This window comes from Colias croceus, chromosome 1 (assembly GCF_905220415.1).
Source record: "Colias croceus chromosome 1, ilColCroc2.1".
Classification (NCBI taxonomy): domain Eukaryota; kingdom Metazoa; phylum Arthropoda; class Insecta; order Lepidoptera; family Pieridae; genus Colias; species Colias croceus.
The window spans coordinates 358267-386168 of record NC_059537.1 but is presented as its reverse complement, the minus strand read 5'-3'; the positions used below and the strand labels follow the sequence as shown (position 1 = coordinate 386168).

General features: G+C 31.5%; 1 protein-coding gene across 1 annotated transcript in view; it reads right to left on the bottom strand.

The window, feature by feature from the left end:
- The window catches only part of LOC123697375 (Down syndrome cell adhesion molecule-like protein Dscam2), a 59819-nt gene extending 39319 nt beyond the window's left edge, over positions 1–20500 (bottom strand). Inside the window, exons 1-2 of the mRNA XM_045643869.1 lie at positions 20414–20500; positions 11680–11851 (exon numbers count right to left, since the gene is read on the bottom strand). Of these exons, the coding sequence (XP_045499825.1) occupies positions 11680–11851; positions 20414–20456 (215 nt within the window). The 5' untranslated portion in view covers positions 20457–20500. The remainder of the gene's footprint in view (positions 1–11679; positions 11852–20413) is intronic.
- Positions 20501–27902: the final 7402 nt, after the last annotated feature.

Sequence of the window (27902 nt, the reverse complement as noted above, 5' to 3'; positions counted from 1 at the left end):
ATCATTTTAAATTAGCAATTGAACTCCCTAAGTCAGTCTATACAAATCGAATACGGTAGGCCACAATAACAGACTAAAGATATGTGGGGGTAGACAAAAGAACACTTAGCATGAATAGCCGGGGGCAGAGTTGTTTGTGCTAGGACATTAGCAACAATAGGCCTGGGGGCGGATCAGCTTCTCATATTATGAGTTTCTATATGGAGCATTTTTATACACTATCTTCTATGTATGTCTTTTTTTATAATATTCCTGGTAACATATTTTATTATGAAAGGACGTTTCTTTGTTATAAAAGCCACGTATTAAAACTCATTAGATTTTATCCATTTTTAAAAGATTGCTCAATTAACTTGTTCAATATTTTTGTTTAAGTAACAAAATCAAACATTTTCTTTACAACACTTCTTACCTATTATTTCTACAAATAGTGAATTATTCATACAATTATGTGATGCACGACGCCCTCAAATATTTTACAGAAGAAATACTCTTATACTTATGCTAGCACATACATAAAAAAAAATTTCAAAAAGAGCATTTCGCGTGCCTCTTAAAATATGCAATCGACTTTTTCTCCACTATGTCAATATTAGTGGTTCCATAAAATTGTCTTCATTGTGCAGCTTTAACAATTCTTGCTTCCACTGTGTTCCCATTTTCTGCTGCAGTGATACGATTAACAGCACTGAGAAAAGGTAGTTTCCTGAATATTTACACTATGAAACTACGTGTTTGTTGGTACTAAGTAAATCACGCGTTTATAACAAAAATATTAAGAATTGGTCTTATTATTTATTAGTTATTTAGTTAATTTCATTTAACCTGGTCTAAGATATTTTTTCTGTAATTTCATATTTAGCAAGAACACTGTGGCAATACCTTAAACCTTACAATAAATCATACACATAAAACTATAAATTTCCATATTGAATACCGAAAACTTACAGAAACCATTAGCAAAACTGAATATTGGAAAACATTTCCCTGACAAACTGAAAACTTTCGCAGACATCGTGAATACAAGTACGTGGAAAAATAAATCTCGCACTCTTCGTAAAGTTTCCAAGAAATGACGGCTTAAACAGAAACCTGCCGTTTTTGTTAACAACTTACTGTATTAATAAGTATTCTATTTATGATTCTACTTATAATTCCAACAATAGGCTTTTTAAAATACAAATTTTTAGGTATTGGATAATAATGTCAGGTAATTAACCATTTAATATACTGCTCAAGATATTGAATGAATTTGCAAATTATGTAGCGAAGAGAAATACATTTTCACATCATCAAAAGTATGTGTAAAGCGAATGAAGTTTGGTTTGCACTACGCACACTATGAACGGTTGCCGTCTGAAATAGTTTGCTCCCTTACCAACATCCTTCAAGCTAGCTATAATTATACATTATTTAAAAAGGCTCTGTTACAAATAAATAAAAAGGACTTCTTTAAATGTAGCATTTATCAAGAGCGAGGGAATATTAAACAAGAGTAAATTTACAAAAACCCTTAAATACCGAGGCATGGAAATGAAACTAAGTACGTCAAGGAATTATAAAAGGAGTGAAATATTACAGTTGAAATTAAAGCCATGTTGTAACGAGTCTAAGGTAAATAAAGCTTTCTCACGGCTGTCGAGTTCTTTTGAGAAAATGTAAGTCAACAGCTTTTAGACGGAACATTATACCTCTAGTTAATCACTCTAAGTTAATCACTTTTCTATTCTCGTTTTATTATATTTAAACAGCCTTAAAACAGCATTTAGAACTTGTAATTTTGTAATATTGAGTAGTTTCTAACGAGATAGAAAGAGAAAACCAATGACCTCTTGTAGACATACGATGTCATACATGAATATTCAACGCTATCAATAGCTTTCGGATGTTGTATTACTTCAAAATCGTGTACGGAGTTACGGAGTATAATAATAAATTTAGAGTATTATAATAGTAGCAATAAATATGTCCTTTCCATTACTGATTTATGTATAAATACGAACTAAACACGCAGTCTTCTCTTTTGAAATATGAGAAGCAATCGACGTTACTTAATGCATCATAGCAAACGAATATCGTAAAAAACCACCTATTATACCACAAGCAAACAATAGTAATCCACGATTAACCACAAACAATGCAATATGCACATATCGCAATAATACCGAGTTATTCGCAGACAAACTTGTAATTAAGTTCAAATCAAAACGTTGAGAAGAGTTCGCAAGTGTCGGTGGCCGCTCCCGAGTCCTCTATTGTAACTTAAATTAAACGGAACAATCTTGTTTTGAATCGTAATAGTGCTGAGTTTAACTACAATTCCGGTACAACTGATAATCAAAGAGAATCAATTTGAAGATTATGTTGGTGAAAGCTCATAGTGAAAGCTCAACAAAATTTATAAGATACTAGCTTACCGCCCGTGGCTTCGCCCGCTTTGTCTAAAACCTAATAAATTATATATTAAAATCTACCTCTTGAATCACTCTATCTATTAACAAAAAGCATCAAAATCCGTTGCGTAGTTTTAAAGATTTAAGCGTACAAAGGGACATAGGGACAGAGAAACCGACTTTGTTTTATGTTATGTAGTGATAAAATATGTATATAACTTATAAAATGGCTCAAAATAATAAGAAGTAATATAATGCAGATATACTGTAAGTTTGAGCTATATGTAAGACAAATTTGGTATAACAACTTTGTGGTCGCTCTCACGATGTAGACTATGTTGTCATTATGGCATCCAGTATCTATCTTCTACAAAGTAGGAATAAATTGATCTTGCTTCCTTTCTCAATTCATTTTGAGAGATAACTTTATTATGTACTAGCTTCCGCCCGCGACTCCGTCCGCGCAGAAAAAATTAAGAAAAATTATGATTTATTTTTTCTACGTATTTTTCCGGGATAAAAAGTATCCTATTTTATGCCCAGGTTAATAAGGTATAATTATACCAAGTTTCATCGAAATCGAACCGTTAGTTTTTACGTGACGCCTTCACATACAGACAGACAGAAAGACAGACAGACAGACAGACAGACAAAAATTTTTTTAATCACATATTTGGGTTTGGTATCGATCCAGTAACACCCCCTGCTATTTATTTTTTCAATATTTTCAATGTACAGAATTGACCCTTCTACAGATTTATTATATTATGTATAGATGCTTTACACTAAACTTACAATAAAAAAAAGACGGGTTGCACTCCGGGAGTGCCGGCAGAAGTGAAAACTTGATTATTAACGTTGAGCATGTTTGATATCCATCCGTCTTACGTTTTTTCAATCAGGTCACGTGTCCTGACGCGAGTTTAAGATTTTATACCCAACGCCGCTAAAGAAGTTTTCATTTCAATAAAGTAAGTAAAGTACTCACAATAACATTACCAGAATTTTAACAAAACTAAAACGAATAGTACACTCTGCGTTTATGCTTGTCTTAAATAATTAAACCATCAAAATACAAATTTACAAATGTGAGCTTAATTCCGAATTAAATCCGAACGCGTAACTTTTAAATCTTTTTGTATACATAGCATTAACGAACAAACTCTATTAAAACCATGCATCAAACTCGGGAGGTAAACGCAAGAATTGTGACTTCAAAATTAAAGTGAACGTTAAAGTTTTCAAGTGCAGAATTCCGTTTACCGCCACGCTTGCACCAGGAACACAAAGTTGCTTTGAGAATTTCAAGCTTTTCCTTATTCCGTTCCTGTTTTATACATTCTTTGGCTTTTTTCATATGAGCTGTACAAAATAAAGGATTCTGTTCGGGGTGAAACAAACACTGTTCTGTTTATACTGTTGGCTGTTGCATATGATTTTGTTTCTCTTTATGTTATTAAAGCTTATTTAATTTTACAGCAGTGTTAATGTAGGTTTTTGTGTTTAACGCTGCCATAATTACCGACTTCTGAAAACGCTTATATATTGGTCTATATAAAGTCATAATACCTATTTTGTTGATCAAATGTAATTCCATATAAAATACATTACTTAAATAAAAAATTGTTTATAAAATGACGCAACCAAATAAAACATTATTGCTTATAAAATTTTAATACCAATTAACAATTTATAAAATTTATACAGTAGGTATATCAATTCATGTAATTTCGTTTCAACCCAACTATACTTAATATAATTTCAGTCCATTAAAATTTCAAATGTTGTCACAAATAACAAACTTATTCTGCATAGGCCTGATTTATTTTCACTCACTATGTTACTACTCTATAAAAGAGTATACAAGGTATTGTTACAATATAATGTCAATCATAAAAGAAAATTTAAATGGTAAAATTCTCGCCTCTGACACACATAATATATGAGATATTCAGTAATATGTTGAGAGGGTCGGTAATTTAATCCGCCTACGTCACCGGCTCTAATTCGCTTGTTTTATGCGTGGTCACAGAATTGAACAATATTTATGCCAACCTGCGAAGTCCAATTAATCTCCCCCGCTTCTTTGTATTCACTCGTTACTGACTCAAAGCACGGTTTCCCATTCTGGGATAATGAAGTCCAGGGAAAAGTGAATCTTGATGTGGGTGAATTCTACATTTTTCCTTTATTATTAAATCATGCTTCAATTTGAAAGTGTATATCCTCTTTCTTCTTTCTTTGCTTAAATTTTAAAAGAAAAAGCTCAGAAATACGATGCACATCTGCTTGTAATTAATACACCAGTGTTCCAACAGTGCAAAGTTTGCCAGATGAGACTGTTGAATAGGAGAGTCTTAATAGTGTTTTAATTGTAACAATCATATTCTTTATATCATTCATTATTGCTTACATAGCTTTTTAATTTGACTTTTATTTTACAGTACTCTGGATGTTTGATGTTTTAAAAAACCGACTCTATATTAAAAGTATATTTTTTAAAGTTTATTACTTATCTTCACCGACATTTATTATTTATCTTGTAAATAGTTTCAACACGGTTCAAAAGGAGTCACTAAATCTACTAATTCTAAGCCAAAGAGACTCGATTAGCATACCCGTAAGTGTGGACATAGTCACGTGCGATGGACAGCAAGTACCAAGTTAGATTAGTTCCGACCCACTAAGTGAGTTATCTGCACTTTGACATTCTCTTTGCGGCTCAACTATTGTGCTTCGAATTTACAAAGGCATGCCTTGGCCGGCAAAGCGATATGAAACTCGCTCCGACAACCTCTATGAGACTATGAACGTGTGTTTTCTGACACTAGAATTAATTGAACTGTACTATTATCACGTCCATTGTCCAATCATTGGAAATTTCGTTCTCCAGAACATTCCAATGTGTTGTATGTTTAAATAACACATCTCGTATTGACTAAAAGCTATTGTAGTCAAATGACCTTTTGAAGTGCTTCTGGATAAATACCATTTGAATTACGATTCGTTAGAATAAGGAATAGTGTAAGTTAGTATAATTCGTTGATAAGGAACATAAGAACGAAGTTCTTTGTCACGTTTATTTATCAATTCCATTATTTATCTATCAATACTTTAAAAAACTGATATTCATGCCTCTAAACGTTTAAATATCATAAAGACTAAGTTTTCTATGAGACTAACCAATTTAATGCTATGATTATAAATTACACATTATAATATTAAATTAAACTTAACAAAATATTATCAGAAAACACAGCATGGGAACAAATAGGATTTTAAGACCTCAAATCACAGGCAACAAACATAATTGACAAGCTCGCTGAAGCGTGTATCCGCGCCATTACAGTACGTTTTCAGTCAAATCCTAGTTGACATAACGTAAAGTAAAACTAGCATTGCGGTTCCGCACATTAACCGCTCTCTCGGCCAATTTCCGCACTTATTTCCTCAGCGATTCTGCTCATTTTCCCTTGAACTGTGTCAATAAGTCGGTTGACATTCGCCGTAATAAACTGCGTAGTTAATGCTTGTATACGATATTGCCATATATTCGGCTATGTAACTATACATTATTGCACGCTTAACAAGACAAAGGCCTTTAATAAATATGGTAACAAAATATCAAATATATATCGGGAACAATCATGGGAACAATCGGTAGGTGGATGAAGTAGATAGATAAAATACCACGACACTTTTATATTAACATACTATTGCACGCCTCATAAGCGAAGCGTTGAGGTGGGTACTATAACTATCACTTCGCGCAAAACATCTGATTTTTCAAACTTAAAATGTCTTTATGTATCATACATTGCACTTGTAAGATAATACATACACACACATATTAAGAAAAAACACTATTTTTAACATTCATGATATTTTTGATGTCATTTTTGTTATTTAAACTAGTTAAAAAACAGTTTAAAAAAGTTCTGTCTTGGACGTCCGTGTGTCTGTATGTGCGGAGGATTTTCTTGTTAACACGATAGCGACCGAAATACTTTACTAATCGAGTCTTTTTTTTTCTCTTACGCTTGAGTATGCTCAGGAATAGAACCCTTTCATTTTTCAGGGTCTGATTCGATGTGGTTTAATTGTTATTAAATAAACAAAAAAAAATATCGACTTTTTTTTTTATAGTGTACTCAAAATTCACCATTATAAACTCGATTCTTTATACTATAAGCCAAGGTTTAAAAAAATTAGTTGGTAGTCAGTCCCTTAAACCTGCGCAGTTTCACATCTAGGTGGGGCCACAAGAAAAATAGCTCAATTATAATTACGGTACCGCTTTCTTTACTTTTCCAAATGTTTTATTTTATTTTTTTTTTATATTTATAGTCACGTACTCTTTATAAATAATCAATTTTATTGTAAAGGATGAGAATATGAGGCGTGCACTTTTGGATTTTCCAAACTATTAATTGTACCTATGCTTGCATACACAAAAGAGTCTCTCTTTAATAAACACTTTCATACATAATAATTTTTTCTAAATAAAATGATTGAGCTTTATATAAACGCATGCGACAAATAGAAATCGCTATCTTTAATATCTTTAATACTCTTAGTAAGTACCCTTATTAAAGACTCTCTCTCAAAATATTGTGTTTCCCATTAATTATTGTAACATGAAATATACTTTTAAAATTGGCACAACTTACAATAATAATATAAATTAATTATGTCGAATTAATCCAAATTGCGGTAAAGTTCGAGTCCTACTAATCAAAACCCTGCACTTTCGGGCTTCAAACCACCGTATCAAATTACATTCCGACATCAAATAAACAACTTAAGTTTCCAATATCCTAAAAGCAAAGTGAAGTTTAAAAATAAACTCGCCAGTATTATCCGCCATCAATCGATACCACTCTATTTCGGGCTTAGCAGTTTTTAGATTTAATCGCATCGAAGGTTGCATTTCTTGGAAACGTTAGCTTTTCATTTTTAGGGATCGAGTTTTGTTGACGGGATTTTCACGGTACGTTGAAATTTGTAAGTTGTTGCAACCATTTTGCGAGAAATCACAATTTCGTTTCTATAAAACCAATCAAATATAACTTAATGTCGTAGGTATTTCAAATTACTGTGTATGCGAAAATAATAAATTAATTTGGATTGTTTGGACGTTGAAAATTTACAATTTATAACTCTGCATTACAATTAAATTTGTCACTTAAATGTCCAGTAAAAATTTCCTTTTAATCAATTTAAGCCTTTTATGGATCAGACGAAACAGCATAGAGGAGGTGGAGCTGGTATCTTACCCTTACAAAAAGCTACATTAATTATTATTATTGTATTGAATAGTATAGAATACCTACATATTATGATTTATTTACTAAGTCTTATTTTTAGCACGGTAATATAATCACTGTATATTATAAAACAAAGTCGCTTTTTCTATCCCTATGTCCTTTTGTATGCTTAAATCTTTAAAACTACGCAACGGATTTTGATCCGGTTTTTTTTAAAAGATGGAATGATTCAAGTTTAAGTATATAATTTATTAGGTTTTAGACAAAAGCGGGCGAAGCCGCGGGTGGTAGCTAGTACATAATATAATAAGCCTGACCCTGAAACTACCTGAATTATACGATAAAGGTATAACAAAGTGTCATAACTCACCCGAAGCGTATTTTAGTCTCCCCTTTACTTACGGGAATTTAATATTTAGTTTTGATTTATTGCGTCCTGTTAGAAATTAGAGTATACACGAAATTGTTATGTAAAATTCGTAAAGTGGATAAACATTTCAATTTCATTGTTATAACTAGATTTCCGCCCGCGTCTTCGCCCACGTTTACAAAGGAAAACCCGCATAGTTCCCGTTCCCGTGGGATTTCCGGGATAAAAACTATCCTATGTGTTAATCCAAGTTACCCTCTATATGTGTGCTAAATTTCATTGTAATCGGTTCAGTAGTTTTTACGTGAAAGAGTAACAAACATCCAAACATCCATACATCCATACAAACTTTCGCCTTTATAATATATATTAGATAACCTCTTTTAATTATTAAAATTGTGAAGTGTGAAATGCCGTGTCGTGTTGTGAGGTATTATACAAATTAACAAATTAACCCCATAATTTGATGAGGCTAGTTTTTAGAACCTCACAAAATACTTATAAACAGTATGTAAAACTAGCCTCATCAAATTATGGGGTTCAATAGGTCATTAGTTGTTTGCTTTGTGAAAATAATTATATTATTCAAATTAAAAAAGTTATATTTTGGAATAAACATTGTTCTCTAAGGGAAAATAAAACAATTGAGTTTTCAGTCAACCAAAGAACATCTTTGTAAATAAATTTCTGGACTGTCTGCAGAACTTGGCACACATTTAGATCTCATTTCTTTTTGGCAAATTAAGTCAACGATTGAACTCGGCTCCAAATTTTACATTTATGTTTTTGGTGGGATATTAATTTATCACGGCAGCGCATAATGTATCAATTATGAAGAAAGAATCGTATATTTTCCCAGTACGTTGTTCGAAGTGGGACACAGCTACAGATGAAAAAACTAATATAAAACAAAATAATCATATAAAACAAACTAATATAAAACAAAATAAAGACTATGTTTTAAGAATTTTTCATTTAACACACGATATTTTATAGTTGCTTATCTATGTTGTTGGAGGTTGGTCTTATGTTTTATATTTTTTAGGATTCTGCGATCAATATAGAATCGTATAATTTGCTAATATTTGCTAATATATATTTTATTATAATATTTTTGTTCTGTGTTAATGTGAATTAGTCTAAAACATTAGAAAAGTATAAATCGAATATGTAAATGAATCATGTGTTCCATCATTCAAAAATATTAACAAACTTTTCATTTTAAAGACGAGAGAAGTTGAGAAGATTTATAAGATTGAAGATTGTATAAAATATAGAGATTTTCATTTTTATATCACAAGGATATTTACAAAACTCTCTAACTAGATTTGAAAGGTTCACTATGCTTATTCAATTTACATATAGCACTAAAATTCAATCACAGCTATTATTTTACCAAAATAGTCACAGAAGGCCACACGTCAGTATCTAAATGAGCTTCATAGCTCCGGCTGTTCAACACCGCATTTCAAATTGGGTTGCGGCGTGCGGCTGGACACATTTGTGGTCGATATGATGAGCTTTCTATTTGCAAATCAAATTGTTAAACATATTTTACGAAAGTTTTTGTTTTAATGTAAAATTCTTACCCAGGACGCTTCCAATACGGTTCAATTTCTCACGTACAAGAACATACGATCGTCAAGCTTATAGCCAGGTTATTATTATTTATCTATCCGCTTGTCCGACATATTTCCCCAAAGCAATATCGTCAAATATATTCGAACGAAGATTTCTAAATTCGGTCGCTTGAATCGAGAACTATTCAAATTTCAAAATAGCTGTTCCATATTTTATAGCGCGCCTCATCTCTCCGTATACTCGGGTAATTTTAAAGATAACCAACTTGCTAACTTCCAAGCTGTCGGAGCTCGGAGTTATGTAATATTCGGTAAATGCATTGATAACGTCGTGTCCTTCCTCAGTAACGAACATAAGATTATGATAATGTTTTTGCTTGAAGATCTCATACAGACTTATATAATAGCAGATAATATAACACTCGTAATTTATTACGAAACTAATATAGGACTATCTAGGTTAAATTGTAGGGCGTAAATACTATGCAAAATTTGCTTTCCTTTCAGAGTAAAGATGAGTAGCAAATCGGAACCATTTCCACTAGTAAAGTATAATATCTTTCAACGAAAACGGGGCAAATACAAAGAAAAACTGATAAAGTCGATTCTTATGTAGAACCTTCGCTCCCAGCTGAACCGCTCCGCTGTATATGTATTCCAACACTTATGAAATATTTACATTACTATCGTCTTTGTAACGCAAAAGCGTCTCGAGTCCGCCTCTTGTTCGCTGTTGTATTTTTTATTAAAAATACCAAGACTTAATTTTATTACAGAGTACATAGTGACTATCAGATATTTTTGTAGGGGTTTTCAGCACCCAGGTTCACATTATCTTACCGCATCGATTTTGCATTCTCCCTAGAGATTACGTAAGAGCTTTAATAACACAAATAATATTATTTTAAAATGCTATATTTCAGTCTAAAAATCAAAAGGACACCTCGTCTCACTGAAAATAAGCATTTTAGAAGAGGGATTTAAAATCTATACATATAATAAATCTGTAGAAGGGTCAATTCTGTACATTGAAAATATTGAAAAAATAAATACCAGGGGGTGTTACTGGATCGATACCAAGCCCAAATATGTGATTAAAAATTTTTTTGTCTGTCTGTCTGTATGTGAAGGCATCACGTGAAAACTAGCGGTTCGATTTCGATGAAACTTGGTATAATTATACCTTATTATCCTGGGCGTAAAATAGGGTACTTTTTATCCTGGAAAAATAAGTAGAAAAAATTAATCTTAATTTTTCAGTTTTATCCATAGACGTTGTTCCGTAGAACCGCGATCACACGTTGCGTATTATTATAGACCTAGCCGTATTTGGGAATTGGGTCCAATAGATATTTATAAGATGTTATTTTCAGAGGTACTCAAAATGGAGAAATAAACCATCCACGCGAAGACCGACATCCGCGCGGACGGAGTCGCGGGCGGAAGCTATTGTTAAATAGTCCTATAATGGCATGAATTTACGATCCCTAAAGTGGTTGCGTCTGAAAAGAATGATTGGAATTTATGGCTCTTTAGCACTAGTTATATGTGGAAGAAAATAATGTTCACATACATACTTACGCTATTCGCGTTGAAAATGTAAGTTAGTAAATTCAGCTGTTTCGTTGCGAGTTTATTTTCGTCTTTCTTCACTGTGAGATAAACTTCACGTATCTTTAAGAGTAATGTTATTTTTCTTGTCGCGTCGCGCTACTTTTCAATTCCCTCGTAGTCAGTTTAAAAATAAATTATGTAATCGTTATGTTAAGGAGATGGAAATGGTAAAAAAATACTGATATAGGTAAACTCCGCACTTTTACGATATAAAAATAAGATATATTTTCTAAAACACGTAAAATAACAACTATTATTATTTATACAATATTGGTTCCCCTTAATTTCTCATAACTGTTTATAAGTTTTGAATAATTCTACCTAATCTTTAGATTTATAATATTATTTTCGTTGTATACAGTCAATTTCATCAGATTTCTAAGACAAATCATACACATAATCAATCAACTATTAATCATTCGTTACCAACACATAAAGTTCGCATACAATCTTACCTGAGTCCTGGACTATCATCCAGCTGAGTCCCATCAGGTAGTTGCCAGGCGATCTGTGGTGATGGGAACCCATGCGCTGCGCAGGAGACCCTGGCTCCAGAACTGTTGGAGAACACCAGGCGAGACGGTGGCTCCATGAGGAACACTGGCCCGTGCTCTTGGCCATCACCACCTGGAAGGATTGGAGCTATAGAAGATCCAGCCTACAAGAATAGGTTTATAGGTCTACGGTAAAGATACGGACTGTGATAAGTCGTTATCAGATTTGAAATATATAAAGAATTTTTGCTAAAGTAATGATATAAATGGGCAGATGGAATAAAATATTTATAAAACAAAACTTTAGCCTTAAATATTTATGCTGAAAATAAAAATAAAAAAAGTTGTCATCCTTACATTATTCCCCCTATTTCCTTAAACAACTAAACCAAACTCAAATTCTATTTCATCCAACGCTACGCTACAATACCAAACGAAATTGTTTAGAGTCTCCGTCATATTAGCCACAAATGGACACCATAATTTTGCCGGTAAAGCGGTCAAGTGACGTTTGATATTCAACCAGCTGGTGTGTACAGTGACCACGCTACATCGGCCGGGGACACGATTAATCTACGTTTAACTTTTATAATAGATCATAGTGTTTGATTTTTCAACGGATAGTTTAATTTATTTTTCCTATTTGCTATATGGAAATTAACTGTGGGATAATTTTATATTGATATTTATGAAAAAAAAAATAGATAGAGAGTAAGCGTTCGAATAAAAATGATTATTAATTATAAGTACGGTCAGCCAAGAAAGTGGTGTACCAGTTTTGATTTAGTTTCCCGGTCATCGAAAATTACAACAAGGTTCGTTATAAAAAGATATTACTGAAAGAGACAACATTATCATGACGTAAACCTATGTATTCATACGTCATATGTCACATATAAGTACATGACATTTTAACCTTTAGTATAAATGAAAAGGACATTAGTTTCTACAAAGCAATTGAAATGTTTCAATCTAATCTTTATCACCTATGAATCTGCAAGCGATATTCAAACTTAGGGTGGTACACCACTTTCTTGGCCGACTGTACCTACTTCTCTATTTAACATACTTCCAACACCAAAATCCACCAATATATCCCTAATCAAATCATTTATCAGTAAAAAATAGCCAAGTCAAGTTTCACCAACATCATAGTGTACAGAGCTATCTACAAGTTCACAATATTATTTCTCAAACTATTGTTAACTAATGCTAAAACATCGAGTTTAACAACTGTAAGTACTACAATAATAATTATGCATAGTTGAGTTTATCCCTTAAATTGTCACCCCTAGATAACTTGTGTTTATAATGTCCAAATTTGGAGGATGTATTGGAATTAGGATAGAAAAGAGGAAAATGAAAAAAAAATTAAAAATTTTAATTTTTTTTCTATTGTTTTCGCTATGTCACATAAAACGGACATTGCCAATTATATGTACATGTTCGAACCGTCACATATAACGGACATTGCACATTATTCCTGCAACCGTGGTACATGAATACAATGGACATTTTCAACTCTGTAATTCAAAATTATTATCAAATTATAATTATGGACGATCTAGAATAAGCTTTTCAAACATCTGTCTTAAAATGTTGGTTAAAACTTTAACGATATCGTTAAAAATAATGGATTTTAAAAAACGACACTACCAAAAATCACAGCCTAAGAATATGCTAAGAATTAGAATAGAAATAGTATTACATATCCTGCGAACTCATCTAATACACCAAGATAGCCCTCTTCCCATTTCTTATATTGTACAGATTGAAATGTGTTTGCTTCATCGTATGAAAAGGAGTGGTATACCATGCCTGAAGTACCAAAACGAACAGGAAATTTAAATCGCTTTTTTTGGATTCTTTGGCATATAATATATCCATTTGCTGCCAGTTTTTTTTTTAATTTGTAAGGTATTATTATTTAAATTTTCAAACATTGGGTGGTATTTCTGGTAAGTAACATGATGCTGTGACTGAAGAACTACTGAGAAGTAGGGAAGATTCATCTCGCACCTCATGTTAGGCTGTTCTGCAGCAATAATATTTTGTTGGTGGTAAAAATTCTGACTTTTTGGGTCTTCATTGTGTCTCAAATCAATATGTCGTATAATTCCGAAGGTATGTTGCTGGGGGTAAATGATTGACACTATTATCATATCCTGTAGGTCTACATTTCCTTCGAAATCGACATCTCAACTCAACGCCAGACTCTTCAACTTCCGCCAGATGTAGTTAGGGGATTTTTTATTGATTGCCAAGTCATGCTCCTGTAAAATATAATAAAAATAGAGAAAAATATATCAAAATGATTCCGTTGCAAATGGAGGGCCTTATTGGCAACGTCCGTTACATAGGACATGTGAAGAATACCCTAGTATATACTCCAAGTTGTCAACGTCCGTTTTATGGGACATCGTATATAAACTAATATTTTTATACCAAATATTGTAAAATATGTAAAAATTATGTCAAAATACTGTACTTACAATCGTATTCTAACTAATAATATAACATTATAAGCAAAATAGCCAAAATACTTACAGTTATTATCAATTTTATCAGAAGAGTCAAGAGATCCGTTTTTTGCAATTTTCAAATGGTCACCATCCGCGACTGTACATGGTTTTGGTAAAAAAACCTGCATGTACGCGAAGGACATAGCTAGTCCCTTCCCAATATACCAATTAGCGAAGCTTAGGTCTGCCATAACAGCGCCAGCATGTGTGTAAATACTATGTCCTTTAAAACGGACGAAATCAATTTAAGGGTTAAATCGGGCAGGTTCCACGAACAACGGAATAATACGCAACGTTATATTGAGTTATAATGGGATTTTCGAGAACTCATGGGTACACGAAACTTGTTTGTTAATTTTCATAATTTTACTAAAAGTGACCCTGTAGACATTTAAAACAAAAACTGCACAATAACTTCTCTTATAATGGCTAGTTCGTGTATATCCTTGCGGTTAAGATAACTAAACAGTTTTTTTTAACAGAACACTAAACCACGATGAAATACATATACATATTAAAAAATAAACCATATTTTAAATGGGACAACTTGGGAAGCATCAGCTCTCAAATAAATCCATCGGAATCAGTTCACCAGTTTCTCATCACATAGTAAATGTTATTTCAAGTTAAATACACACTCACGTAAAAGTCAGCTTCAGAACACGCCAACCAAAAAAAACTCGCAATAAAAATATACGAATGTTAATAGCCTGTGTTAAGCAAACCTAATTATAAACATAGTCTCCAAATGAATAATAAATCCATAAACCGCCATGTGCAAGCACGCCGAGTTAAATCTTTTTAGGTCAACGGGAAGCTGGGAAGTCACAGATTAAAAAAGGCTCTTATGAAAATTGTTCAGGCTTGTTCTTTCACTACTTTGACTTTAACAAGTTCACGGAAGTTCTAATGTTCAAGCGAGTTACAGTTTTATGGTTGCGATTTAAGTTATAAATCTGGTTGTTTTGATAAGTAATAAAAACATCACTGCGAATTAGTAGGAATAGATTAACAGTGTGGTAACGGTTCATTATGACATTTTATTAGGCTTTATAAATATCAATAGTTAATCGTTATGGTTTGAAGAATTTTGATGCATTTTTTATATTTCCTGAAAAATAACAAATGTGTTTATTTATTTATTCCTAACATTACGAAACTACTGTACAATCAAGGATTTTTCAAACGTATCTTAATGTAAATTCTCTAAAATTGCTTATGTTATATTATTATTTTGCTCTTCGCATATTTTTTATTGAGTGATTATTCCTGTTTCGGAAACAAAACAACGCCATGATAAGTATTTTTATACGTCATAAAATTTGAATTATGTATGAAATCCCCAGAAATATTCTTGTTTGACGGCAATTTGTAAATTTTACCGTTTATGAATTATTCCATGAAATTTATACGTTTCCCAAAAATGTATTCAGAAAGGGAAGAAGTACCTATGTGTTTTATTATAAGAGTAAACAGTTTTACATATTTCAGATTAAAACGATGAATGGGTATGATTTATTACTATAATATTATTTACAAAAATGCAAAACTGTCACAACTTGTTGGCGCCATATCATGTAAACTGAGTCAAGATGACGCCTTCGTGCGAATGCATAACATTGTATAAACTGTATATAAATAATATATACAAATAACTTTCTCAGTGATTATACTTAAGCAGAAATACAAACATAAACTCTTAGAAAAGGATGATTTATTCATCGTAGCATAGTTGTACAGAGTTGCGTAGCACTACGCTACGAAGACTGTAGGCGATGCTACGCGCTTCCACTTCCTTGTATTATATTATATTTGTTTAAGAAAGTAAATAAAATAAAAAAGTTTCCAAGTTTTATGTCGGGTTTTTATGATAGAGTAGCAGAATACAGTTGTCCGCAGTGATACTTTTAAAATGCACTTAAAATCCTTTGTTCAAATAAATTGTTGCATATGCATACTCTACAACATCTAAACAAAAAAAAAACTTTTTACAGTATCTTCATTAAATATTCCATTATTCATCATCTTATAAAGAAGACAATACAAAGAACCGGAGCCTATCGTATCTAACGATAAAAATGTTTCGTATCATAATATTCTCAACACCTTTGAAATAAGATCGAAAATCGCGTAGCAGGGGTTAAACGCATTAACATATAAACAAGGTGCGTTGTATTTTACAGTCTTAAAGCTAATGAAACTCGGTTCGGGAGTTCGTTATATTTTTATAAGCTTGATAAAGAAATTAAAGAGTGAAACGGCGGAACATTTTCCTCGATCGTACCAGCTGCGTGCGTACATATAAATTTTTAAAAAGGCACTCAAGTCATAATTCGGCAAGTGTCGGCGTTAATGTGAAGTGTCTAATCAACTAGAGAGTATGTACATTGTGCATGATTATAAATCTGGGAAAATACAAAATTTACATACCAACTTTTCGCTTTTGTAAAGCATACATTCGTATATGGGTCAAGGTTGTATAAAATCCAGGCTAGCTTTTGCAGAATTTAATTTTTCAAACAATCATTGATATTTCAAAGGCATGTAATATGAAAAAAAAAATTGGTTGTCTGTAAAGTCGGTTTACTGACGATAATTGAACGTGACAACGTCCGATTGTGCTTCTTTGTCGCTCGTTCCGCGCTCTCGCTCGCACTTCAAGCCTTAAGATGGAACGCCTCAGATGAGTCAGAGCGAGGTAACGCCGCATGAGTCATGTTTTTTCGTGCGTGCAGCCGGCTTTATCGAGTTATAAGACGTTGTCACGTCAAAAAAATTTACTGATAAAAGATAGAAATTCTTAAATTCACATTCTCCATTATTTATTGTACATATTTATTTATATCATAGAATTTATATATTAATAAAGTAAATTGCTATCCCCAACAAATTGTATTCGATCACAAGCATACGACTCAAAGTGAACTCCAAACTTAAGTTGCAGTAAGTAAAATATTCAAAACTAGCCAAACGTTAAAGGGGCCATCCATATAATATATTATATTATAATACTGCACAGTATAACTGTCCGCTGTACGTAGCATATTACAGCGGGAGAGGCACTTTATGAGGCCATGTTTCATTCCCTTTGTTTACGCACAATGCTTGTTAGAATTTACAGTTTTTACGAAGCATACACGGTGTTTATTGTTTTAAAGTCATTGTTGAAACTCTGTATTGTTTAACGAATTTACTAATTTTTTATTCTGTTTATGTTCTACATCACGAGGGGTATTGTGTTTTTCCTAATATTTGCTATTGGTATTTTTTTCAAGCTCGAGTCTAAATATTAATAAATTTTGGTACTGAAATCATCTTTGAAGGATATTATTAGTTGGTGTTTTAAACAAATTATATTCATGTGTTGACTCAAGTAACAAGTAGCAAAATAAGCCTGTCCGTCTGTTACGTTTTCAAGCCGAAGCAACTGACGTTGACAAATTGTTACATACGAAAAAGTGAGCATTTGAAAAGGAATTACGCTTAAACGTTGTGAAAAAATTTAAATGGCATAAAAAATCTTGTATGCATGTATTATGTTACACGCTATAATAAGTAAATGCGGGTGACATCACTGGAATATAACTACATAATAATAATGCTATGGCTGTAAGAAGAGAAAAAACGTTTCTTATGAAAATTCTGTTTTAATTTGCGACGCAGAAAGTCATAATTTCGTTATATATTCATAACGATGATAGATGAAACAGGAAAATGAAACGGGGAAAATAATTAATTGTTTAATTTATACTTTTATTTGAATTTCTCTGACGATGATATTTCAAAACGGACGTGAACGACTTAATTTATAATGAAATAAAAATACTAATGAGCTGTTGTTTTATTGAATAAGTTTTATACAATCAGTTATGTAGTAACATCCAAAGAGATGTTACTACATAACTAAAGAGTTGTGAGAAGTTTTTTTAAGCAAATCCTTTGCTGGACCATGTAGCAAATGTTTCGAAGGAAGCCCTCAGGCACTACGAGTTTGACATTACAGACTTGCCTTTTATATATTTATAAGATACGATTTCGTAAAAGAATTTGAATTTCTAAATTGTTTAAGATTTTCAAATACATTCTCATAAATAGTTTAAGTAAATATGTGCAAATAAAATAATACAAATGCAATTAAAACCTTTTATTTCTATAATTTACATGGCTAATATTTTGTTTGGTTAGTAATTTATTAATGAACTTTCATTATTTATTTTATATTGGGTGAAAGCTTGTTCCATCACTTTATCATGTAAGAACATTTCAGATTACCATTTTCATATATTCTTAACCAAGTCAAAAGAAGTAACATGTATAAAACACTTGACGAACCAAAATGTTTAGAGTATCAGGATCGTGTATCGTTTAGATTTACATTTTAATTGACTGGAGCTGAAAAACCGAGCTCGTTAGAACAAAACATAAACAAAAGCAATTTGGCTTCTATTCAATCAAATGAAATGCCAAGCGTTTGTTGTTTATTATATTATTGGCTGAATGTATAACTGTTTGTTGTGTAACTTTGCGACGAATTTACAAATATGATGTGTGTCTAATTCTGTATATAGCAGTTTACGTTAAGAGCATTAATTTCACCTATGTTGTAAATTAAAAAGAATCCTTCGAATTTTCAAATTTGTACAATGTGACTATCCATACTAATATTATAAATGCGAAAGTAACTCTGTCTGTCTGTCTGTTACTCAATCACGCCTTAACTACTGAACCAATTCATAAGAAATTTGGTATAGAGATATTTTGATACCCGAGAAAGGATATAGGCTACTTTTTACCCCGGGAAATGGGATAGGTTTTATCCCGGAAATCCCACGGGAACGGGAACTATGCGGGTTTTTCTTTGACTGCGCGGGCGAAGCTGCGAGTGGAAAGCTAGTTAAAATATATTTTTAATTAACAGGATAAACATAATTTCCATTAAGCTATAAAATTCGAGCCTTCATACAAATATCATTTTACTTTAAAATAAAGCTTTTATCCTAAAAACTAGTATTTTCAATACATTTTACACGTTTTAAAATGTTTTAGGGACGTCTCTTACATTTATAATATGTGAAAAAGTGAGGTGAAAATACGACGAGTGCTTTAAACTGACGTAATCTCCTTGTTCGTGTACTGCTTTTGTAAAAAGTATCTGCAAAAGGAATACACTAAATTGTCGTGTTTATTTTTTCTGTTTGTTTAAAAAAATCGTCTTGATAACGCTCTACATCATATATTTTTTTAATGAGTAGGTATTTCTTATTCGTATATTAAACATACACACTTCGTTATAAAAGCCCGCAAACCACTTTGTATTTCGGTGAATTTATTAACAAACGGTTTAGTATACGAGATATACGTATATACGAGAAAATCATAGTGTATATGTTATATTCTTTGGCGTTAATTGGGTCTGATACATACCACATTCATATTTTTATGAATCCTTCGTCATAAGCGAAGAATGTTTTGTTTTCGAAAAGAAAAATAAATAAATATTTCCATAAGAAGTAACCCGACGCTCTGGCGACATTTTCAGGCTTGTGACGATAGACTATTTTGTTTTTCTCTTCAATAATGGGCATTCGTATTCATAATATTTTTGTAGCAATACTATTATGGATAGTTCAAGGTTGTTCTTTGTAATAGAAACTATAATATATCCGAAGTATTATCACAAGTATTATCAAAAGTGATTGGAATACGAAGATATTATTATATAATATACTAGCTTTCCGCTCGCGGCTTCGCCCGCGTTTTCAAAGAAAAACCCGTTCCCGTAGGATTTCCGGGATAAAACCTATCGTATGTCCTTTCTCGGGTATCAAAATATCTCTATACCAAATTTCATGCAAATTGATATAGTAGTTAAGGCGTGATTGAGTAACAGACAGACAGACAGAGTTACTTTCGCATTTATAATATTAGTATGGTTTATGGGATATATTTTCATAGCAAAGATGTGTTTTTTTTATTTAACTTGCAGAGTAGGTACCAATGAAAATAATTCTTAAAGTTTTCAATTATATATCTTATAAATAAGGACTAACTTATTAATCATTCCTTAATACAATAGATAGAGAAAATATTCTGTAAATTTAAATCTGCTGAATCACACCAAAATATACATTAATAATTTAAGTCTTAAATAACATAATAAATACAGTACTTACCCATGATAAATAAAACAATAACTGACACAACCCACGAGACCATCTTGTCGCTTTCGTCTCACATCGCTGGCTCAATGTTTGACGAGCTGGAACAAAAGAGTCTCCTTATTCATTCGTACATAAAGACGGAAACTAAACATATAAAATAATAAAATATCTAGGGAAAAGAGGCCTTCAATGAAACTGGAAGAAAGTTATGTAGAGTGTGGACTATTTTTTGCTGGGCATAAAATATGTTGTCTAAAACTGCGATTCAAACGGTAAATATAGGGTAATAATTACAAATACAAGTATCTAATTTGTATGAATATGTACAAAATTAAAACGGATGTCTTGCATGTTTTAGAGCTTCACGTAGACTTTATATTTAGTGATATAAATATTCCGTTCTCATAGGTATAAATACATAAGGCAATGTTCTACGAAAATAATTACAGAGTAGTTAATAGTCTCTTAGTATTAGACCAATGTTCCAATGTTTGAATTATCTAAGTCCAACAGACATCGTATATAAATAAAAGACAAAGAATCATGAAAAACCTCACAAGTGCGACGTTATCCGATAAAAGTGACCTTCGCAAAATCAATAAAGCTCCGAGATAAAAACAATTAAAATCGCCATAAATCCACATCACCGAGTTCTCGACGACTTGTACTGAGTTGATAAACTCGAGTGGCCGGATAAGGCGGCTTAATTACACTTCTACTTTTTACGACTTCGGAATTTATAGAGTCGCTGAAAACACGCAATGTAACGCGAACTTGGAGATTGCGTAGTTTATTCAGATGGGATTTTTATGTATCAGGGCTTCTCCGATATAGATGGCAATAAATTATTATTATTAGCATATTGTTATTTTCATTTAAAAATATAATTTTATAATGTTTGGCTGTTTGAACAGATAGGTAAAATGTCAGCTTTCAACATGGAAAAGTTAACCAACAATAATTATAACTTACGTGTAAACATAATATTTTAACTTTATAATGTGAAAAATAATAATTTAATTGTAATTAAAAAATGTCATCTGAAATTTTGCAAACAATGACAAGAGACAACAATACAGTAGTTAGAAAATGTAGCCTCTAAACCTTTAACCCATTGAGCCCCAAGCGGCCCGATCGGTCCCAGACACAATAGATTTTCTATTGTGTCTTTGGTTCCGACATAAAATTAACACTACAATCATTATGAAACTGGTGCACGTGGCATATAATGCGAGAATATGAATCACAAAGCAAATCTACTGTAAAATAAAACGAAGGCTCACTACCGCAGCTTAATGAGATCCCATTATATTTTTAAATTTCTATTAGTCCAGAGTCTAGGATACTTTCCAATTTTTTCTGCCATTGCTGCGTTTCAATCCGCGTTCTATTTTAAACCGTATTCGTACGGGTAAAGAGTAGATATTAGTTTGACGTGGGATTGTAAAGTTAAGGGTAGTTCGCAATCAATTATGCAATCCGTAACGAACGATAATAAAGGCAGGTGCTTGAAGCTTGACAAATCTAATTAGGGTCCTCCATTAGCCGAGTATCATCGGCATTTTACGATTACGAGAAATATAAGTTTAATTCGATTTATCGCTTTAAGAGGTTTTGTGAATTTTCTTTACGTCTGCAAATTGGCATCCACTTTGTATCAATTAATTATTTATCTCGATAATTTTCATGAACATTATTTCTAATTAAGTCGAAGAGTGCTTTTTAAGTTATCTTCCATTTATTTTATCCCATTACAGTTTGTATAGCAATATTCTGTTATTTCATGATACTACGAAAGTACCTGACATTAGCTTATATTTTTCAAGTATTTTTAACGTATCTATTTTTCAATTTGTTGCGTAGCTTAACAAATTTCGCTCTATTACTGCATTTTCATAAATAAATTATATTATCTACCTACATAAGATACTCTACTTAACAAAAAAAAAATATTTATTTCTGGTTCAATATCTGGGTCAATACATTGTATTATAATGTAAAATGGTAAGCATTCATCACAAACACTATTCATAAACACTGACCATTCTTATGAATGAGTTGTTTAGTGAAAATCGTTAAGAATGAATGCAAGAGAAAGAGTTTTCAGTTATGAATGTTACCCACAGAAAGTTCTTATACAAACTCAGACAGTTATTCATCCGTCTAAACCATTTAAAGCGCTTTAATCCATAACATATGATAATGAGACAGCATTCATCATTCATTAAGCAATTATTACTACAGATAAAAGCCGGTAAGAAACTTTCATAGTTCCTTTCATTTCAAATAAAAAGATATGCAACGTATTATTTTTATTTACACTTTCATAAAGTGACGTCAATAAAGTATTGAAATGCATTAAAAATAAGACACAATTGACTCTATAACATTGGACGTAAAGGCCAGATCAAAGAGATTCGTCTGAATGACGGTTAAACACCCGGAAGGATTATGTTCATGTTTCAACTGAATATACAATATTTTCCATTAATAATTTCCAGCAGGTGACTGATGAAAGGCTAACCGAACAGACAGAAGAGTGTTAAATGATATAAAAATGCTACCAAATAATTACCTTTCTGGGTTTTATTTAAGCGATAAGGCCTCCATTTTACTTTAAATTTCTTTATGCATTTATTGGTTCAATAAAGAAATATTAATGGAATAAAAAAATTAAAGTTAACTCACTCTCCATTGATTATTTTGGAATCAATGAAAAAAGTAATTATAATAAAAATAACTTTTACCTAAATATTGGCTTAATAATTCGAAGTATCTTTAGTGAAGCTAAAATACAGAGTTGTTGAATATAAATTATTGATGGTTTATTTTCGTAACCGAAAGCTTTTTAGAAGTTCTCAATACGATAACAATAACTCAACAAAAACAGAACTGTATGAAAAGTATCGGATTTTTTGTTATTCCTGTGCGTAACTTCTTTGTTGAATATACGGACTATGTACTAGTTTTGCACACAGCTTTGCTCCTATTTTTTTAAGTAAGAAATTTTTGCGAGTGTAGGTATACAATAATAATTTTAGGTAAGCTTACAATATTAATTTTGCTAAAGGTATAGGTAAATTAGTACATTTATTAAATGAATTAAATTTTGAGAAATAAATTAATTCCAAAACATATTAACCGAAGGTATTTGAAATTTTTTTTAAACTACTTGTATTTTCTGCTGAGACGCCAAATCTCAAATCTGCGTCATTCTTAACTTTCATATAATACTAGCTGCTCCGCGCGGTTTCACCCCCGTGGCTCCGCTCCTGTTGGTTGTAGCGTGATGATATATAGCCTATAACCTTCCTTGATAAATGGGCTATCTAACACCGAAAGAATGTTTAAAATCGGACCAGTAGTTCCCGAGATTAGCGCGTTCAAACAAACAAACAAACTCTTCAGCTTTATTATATTAGTATAGATAGTAATATAGTGAGTGAAAGACTGTGAAAATTTAAACGGGATATGCGTTACTTGCATAATAAAATTATTTAAAGCACGCATGCCAAGCATGTGAGAATATACAGAAGAAAATATAGGTAGAGAGCTAGTTTAGAATATAACATAAACAAAACGATGAAAATTTAACATTTGAATACAATAAACTAAAAAGGTGAAGTTCTTCGTACACAACATCGAAGAACCCTCGTAAAAGCTTCGTTATAACAATTGTCACGTAAGAGCTCGAATATGAACATTTCTACAATAACAATAAATGTATATAATAACTGCTTATATATTATGGTGCCCAAAATTTATACCTATTCCTAAGTACATTGTTAACCTCTGACTGTAAAGTTTTCTTATCGTGAGGTTTTCTAACCTACATTTTATGCACACTAATTCACTAAGTATTCAATCCCACCAAAAACATAAATGTAAAAATTGGAGCCGAGTTCAATCGTTGACTTAATTTGCCAAAAAAAGAAATGAGATCTAAATGTGTGCCAAGTTCTGCAGACAGTCCAGAAATTTATTTACAAAGATGTATTAAGTTCTTAGGTTGACTGAAAACTCAATTGTTTTATTTTCCCTTAGAGAACAATGTTTATTCCAAAATATAACTTTTTTAATTTGAATAATATAATTATTTTCACAAAGCAAACAACTAATGACCTATTGAACCCCATAATTTGATGAGGCTAGTTTTTAGAACCTCACAAAATATAAACAGTACCTATGTAAAACTAGCCTCATCAAATTATGGGGTTCAATAGGTCATTAGTTGTTTGCTTTGTGAAAATAATTATATTATTCAAATTAAAAAAGTTATATTTTGGAATAAACATTGTTCTCTAAGGGAAAATAAAACAATTGAGTTTTCAGTCAACCTAAGAACTTAATACATCTTTGTAAATAAATTTCTGGACTGTCTGCAGAACTTGGCACACATTTAGATCTCATTTCTTTTTTTGGCAAATTAAGTCAACGATTGAACTCGGCTCCAATTTTTACATTTATGTTTTTGGTGGGATATCATTACTTTTTGTACAGAAAATTACTCTGCAAATTTGATTTACTTTATAAAATATATAATACTTTTTATATACGATTTTTTTTCTTGCGGTTTCTCTGTATGGTTTGTTTAGTATTATTTTCTATATTTTCTTGTATGTTATGAATGTCAGCGCACATTGCCCCGTCATTATCTGCAATTTTTTAAACTCGTTTTCTGTTTAAAAGATTACATGATTTTCTAAACATCCAGCGTGAATTTGTACACACACTATTACCAAGATGCGAAGATCGTTGTAGAAGAATCGTCGCCTTACTCCATGACGTTACGGTATTGCCATGACGCGATCTTGAAATTTTACTCTAAACGCGCCTAAAGATGTTTCACTCATATTAATATTACGCAAATGAAATCATTTCGACCTTCGACGAAGCCTTCTTCCATTACACCATTTATGGTAATTATTTTTGCATGCTTGTATAATTGGCTAAACATGTTTGTGCTTTATTAATATAATTGTATCACCATTGAATACCATGTTTAAAGCAAAATAAAGATTTTATTTATTTATTTACACTGAAATTAAAACTAAACTAAACACTCATAAATAAAGAATAAATAAATGTGAATATGTAAAATTATATATTACTAGCGGTCCGCCCCGGCTTCGCCCGTGGTACATGTTTACGTTTTCTCTACATAAGAACCATCCTCGTACTTCAAGGAATATAATAAAAAAAGAATTATCGAAATCGGTTCAGCCGTTCTCGAGTTATGGAATTACAACGAAAAGTGGCATTGATTTTTATATATTAGATTTTTAACTGTATGAGCAATAAAGGCAATATTTTTATTACAATTGTCTTTTATTTTACGTTTAATAACAGTTTTGAATAAAGAAATCATGCAATCGAAGTAATCCGCCCTAGCGATACTAGCGCGAGTGAGTGTGATGTCAGAGGCGCTTCGAATCTACAGATGTTTCGTCCTCAAATATGTAAACTTCAATAATCTATATCTCAGTCATTTATTGATGGATTTCAAAATTTTTTTCGGCCACTGATTAGTTTTGATCTATTTTTTAAGACTAGTAAGGTGAATACTGAATATACTATTTTCTTTTTTTTTAAACTTTTCCATTTTTCCATACAAACAAAATTTATGTCATTGAAAAAAAAATTAAATACAAATAAATTCAGTATTTTCTGATTTTTTCCTTTGTACACTCACTATTACCTAGTTGATTACAAAATTTGAACTTTCTAGGTCATCTGGAAGTGGGTTAGGTTTTGTATATGTCTATAAGTCAGTCAGTCTTAAAAATTGCGATTTTTGGATATTAATATCTACGCAACTGTTTAATCTGTATTTATGAATTTTAAGTTTCTTGTTTATCTTGAGGTCCTCTTGATATGTACCAAATTTGGTTTATATAACTTAAATAGTTTTCGAGTTATAAGGGGGTGAAAAGTGGCTCGAAATGGTTCGTGTAAATATACACACGGCTGCTGCTCGCCAGTTCTCTTCGCTTGAACTCGGCTTGACACGCTACCGCGTGTCTAGATATGTATTGTTTCAATTAAAATTTATAGGTTCAATGGTAGAATATAAAGTTTCATATTTTTTAAATATTACTCATAATATTTAAATCATAGATATTCAATTGTGAAGGTTAAAACTATTTGTTAAAAAGCTAATCCTTTAGTTTATTTTTGTCAATCAAAAGCTTTTGAACTAAGTTTTAAACAATATGATATTAATTACTATATAATACTAGATATTATACATCTTTTGTAACGAATTAATACATTGCTATGATCTTCTAAAATTATCAAATATGATGTATTCTGACTTTTACATGATATTATATACTAAAAGTGATTATTAATTTGGATCATAAGTACTTATTGAGAATCATTAAATCTCAATGACAATATTCGACTCACACTTGACTCTTAACGTCCAATTTTTAATTTCGGTAATGCGACTTTTGATCATATTGCAATTGGTATGAAACATAAATTGGAATTATTCACTGATATTGTATTGCTTTATCCAATTTTGAATTTTCAATACATACATGATTACTAAAATGAGCTCTATTTTAAGCTCTACCTACGTTACTTTTATTTTTAAACAATAAATTAATAAATACGAAAATGTGAATATTGTTGTGTAATTATGTACCTATATTTAAATTATACATGTTTATTCTTTCAGGATAAATTAATAATTTAAAATAGTAATTATATATTAACATGAATTAATTTTAAACGTAATTAACATATTGTGCTTGGTGATATAAATAATAAAAATTTATAAAATATAATATATTATATTCCCGTGTTTCTTTTTTTGATATTTAAATATAATACACACATATTATGGGATAAATAATATTATTACAGATTAATCACGTTAATGAGTTCACGTTTATTCTTATTTCTAGAACTAAATGTATTCAATAGTATTCTCTTACAATAATTCTCACTTTCATTAAGGTTGTCTAGAAGAGATTCATTTTTAACCGACTTCAAAAAAAGGAGGAGGTTATCAATTCAGCCGGTATATTTTCTAACACAAGGATTGAATAGAATATACCTGCCTCTTACCGTTTATATTTTTAACTGTACTACATATATATACTGTAAAATAACTGAATCTAATGCAACAATTAGTTCTCCAGTAGGAAGTTACATCGGTCGTGGTCGACGAAGACGAATTGAGCAAATATTTCGTTGTATTTTTCTCGGGTCAATCCAAATGAAACCAGTATAGTTAATTATTTATATAAAAAACTAATTTCTGCGAAGTGTTTACTATTATTATGAAGAGCAAGAATATTTTTTATTGTTCGTTTCTCACGAATAAACTAAAAAAGTACTAGATTAATTTTTAAGAATTATTTTTGCATTAGAAATCTACCTACATCTTTACCGAGCGATAAGCTTTCGGTCAAACAGCGGCGAAGCCGGGGTTAATGGCTAGCTGAAAAACCAGTAATCAATCTGTGTTCATGATAAAAACTGCTAGGTAATA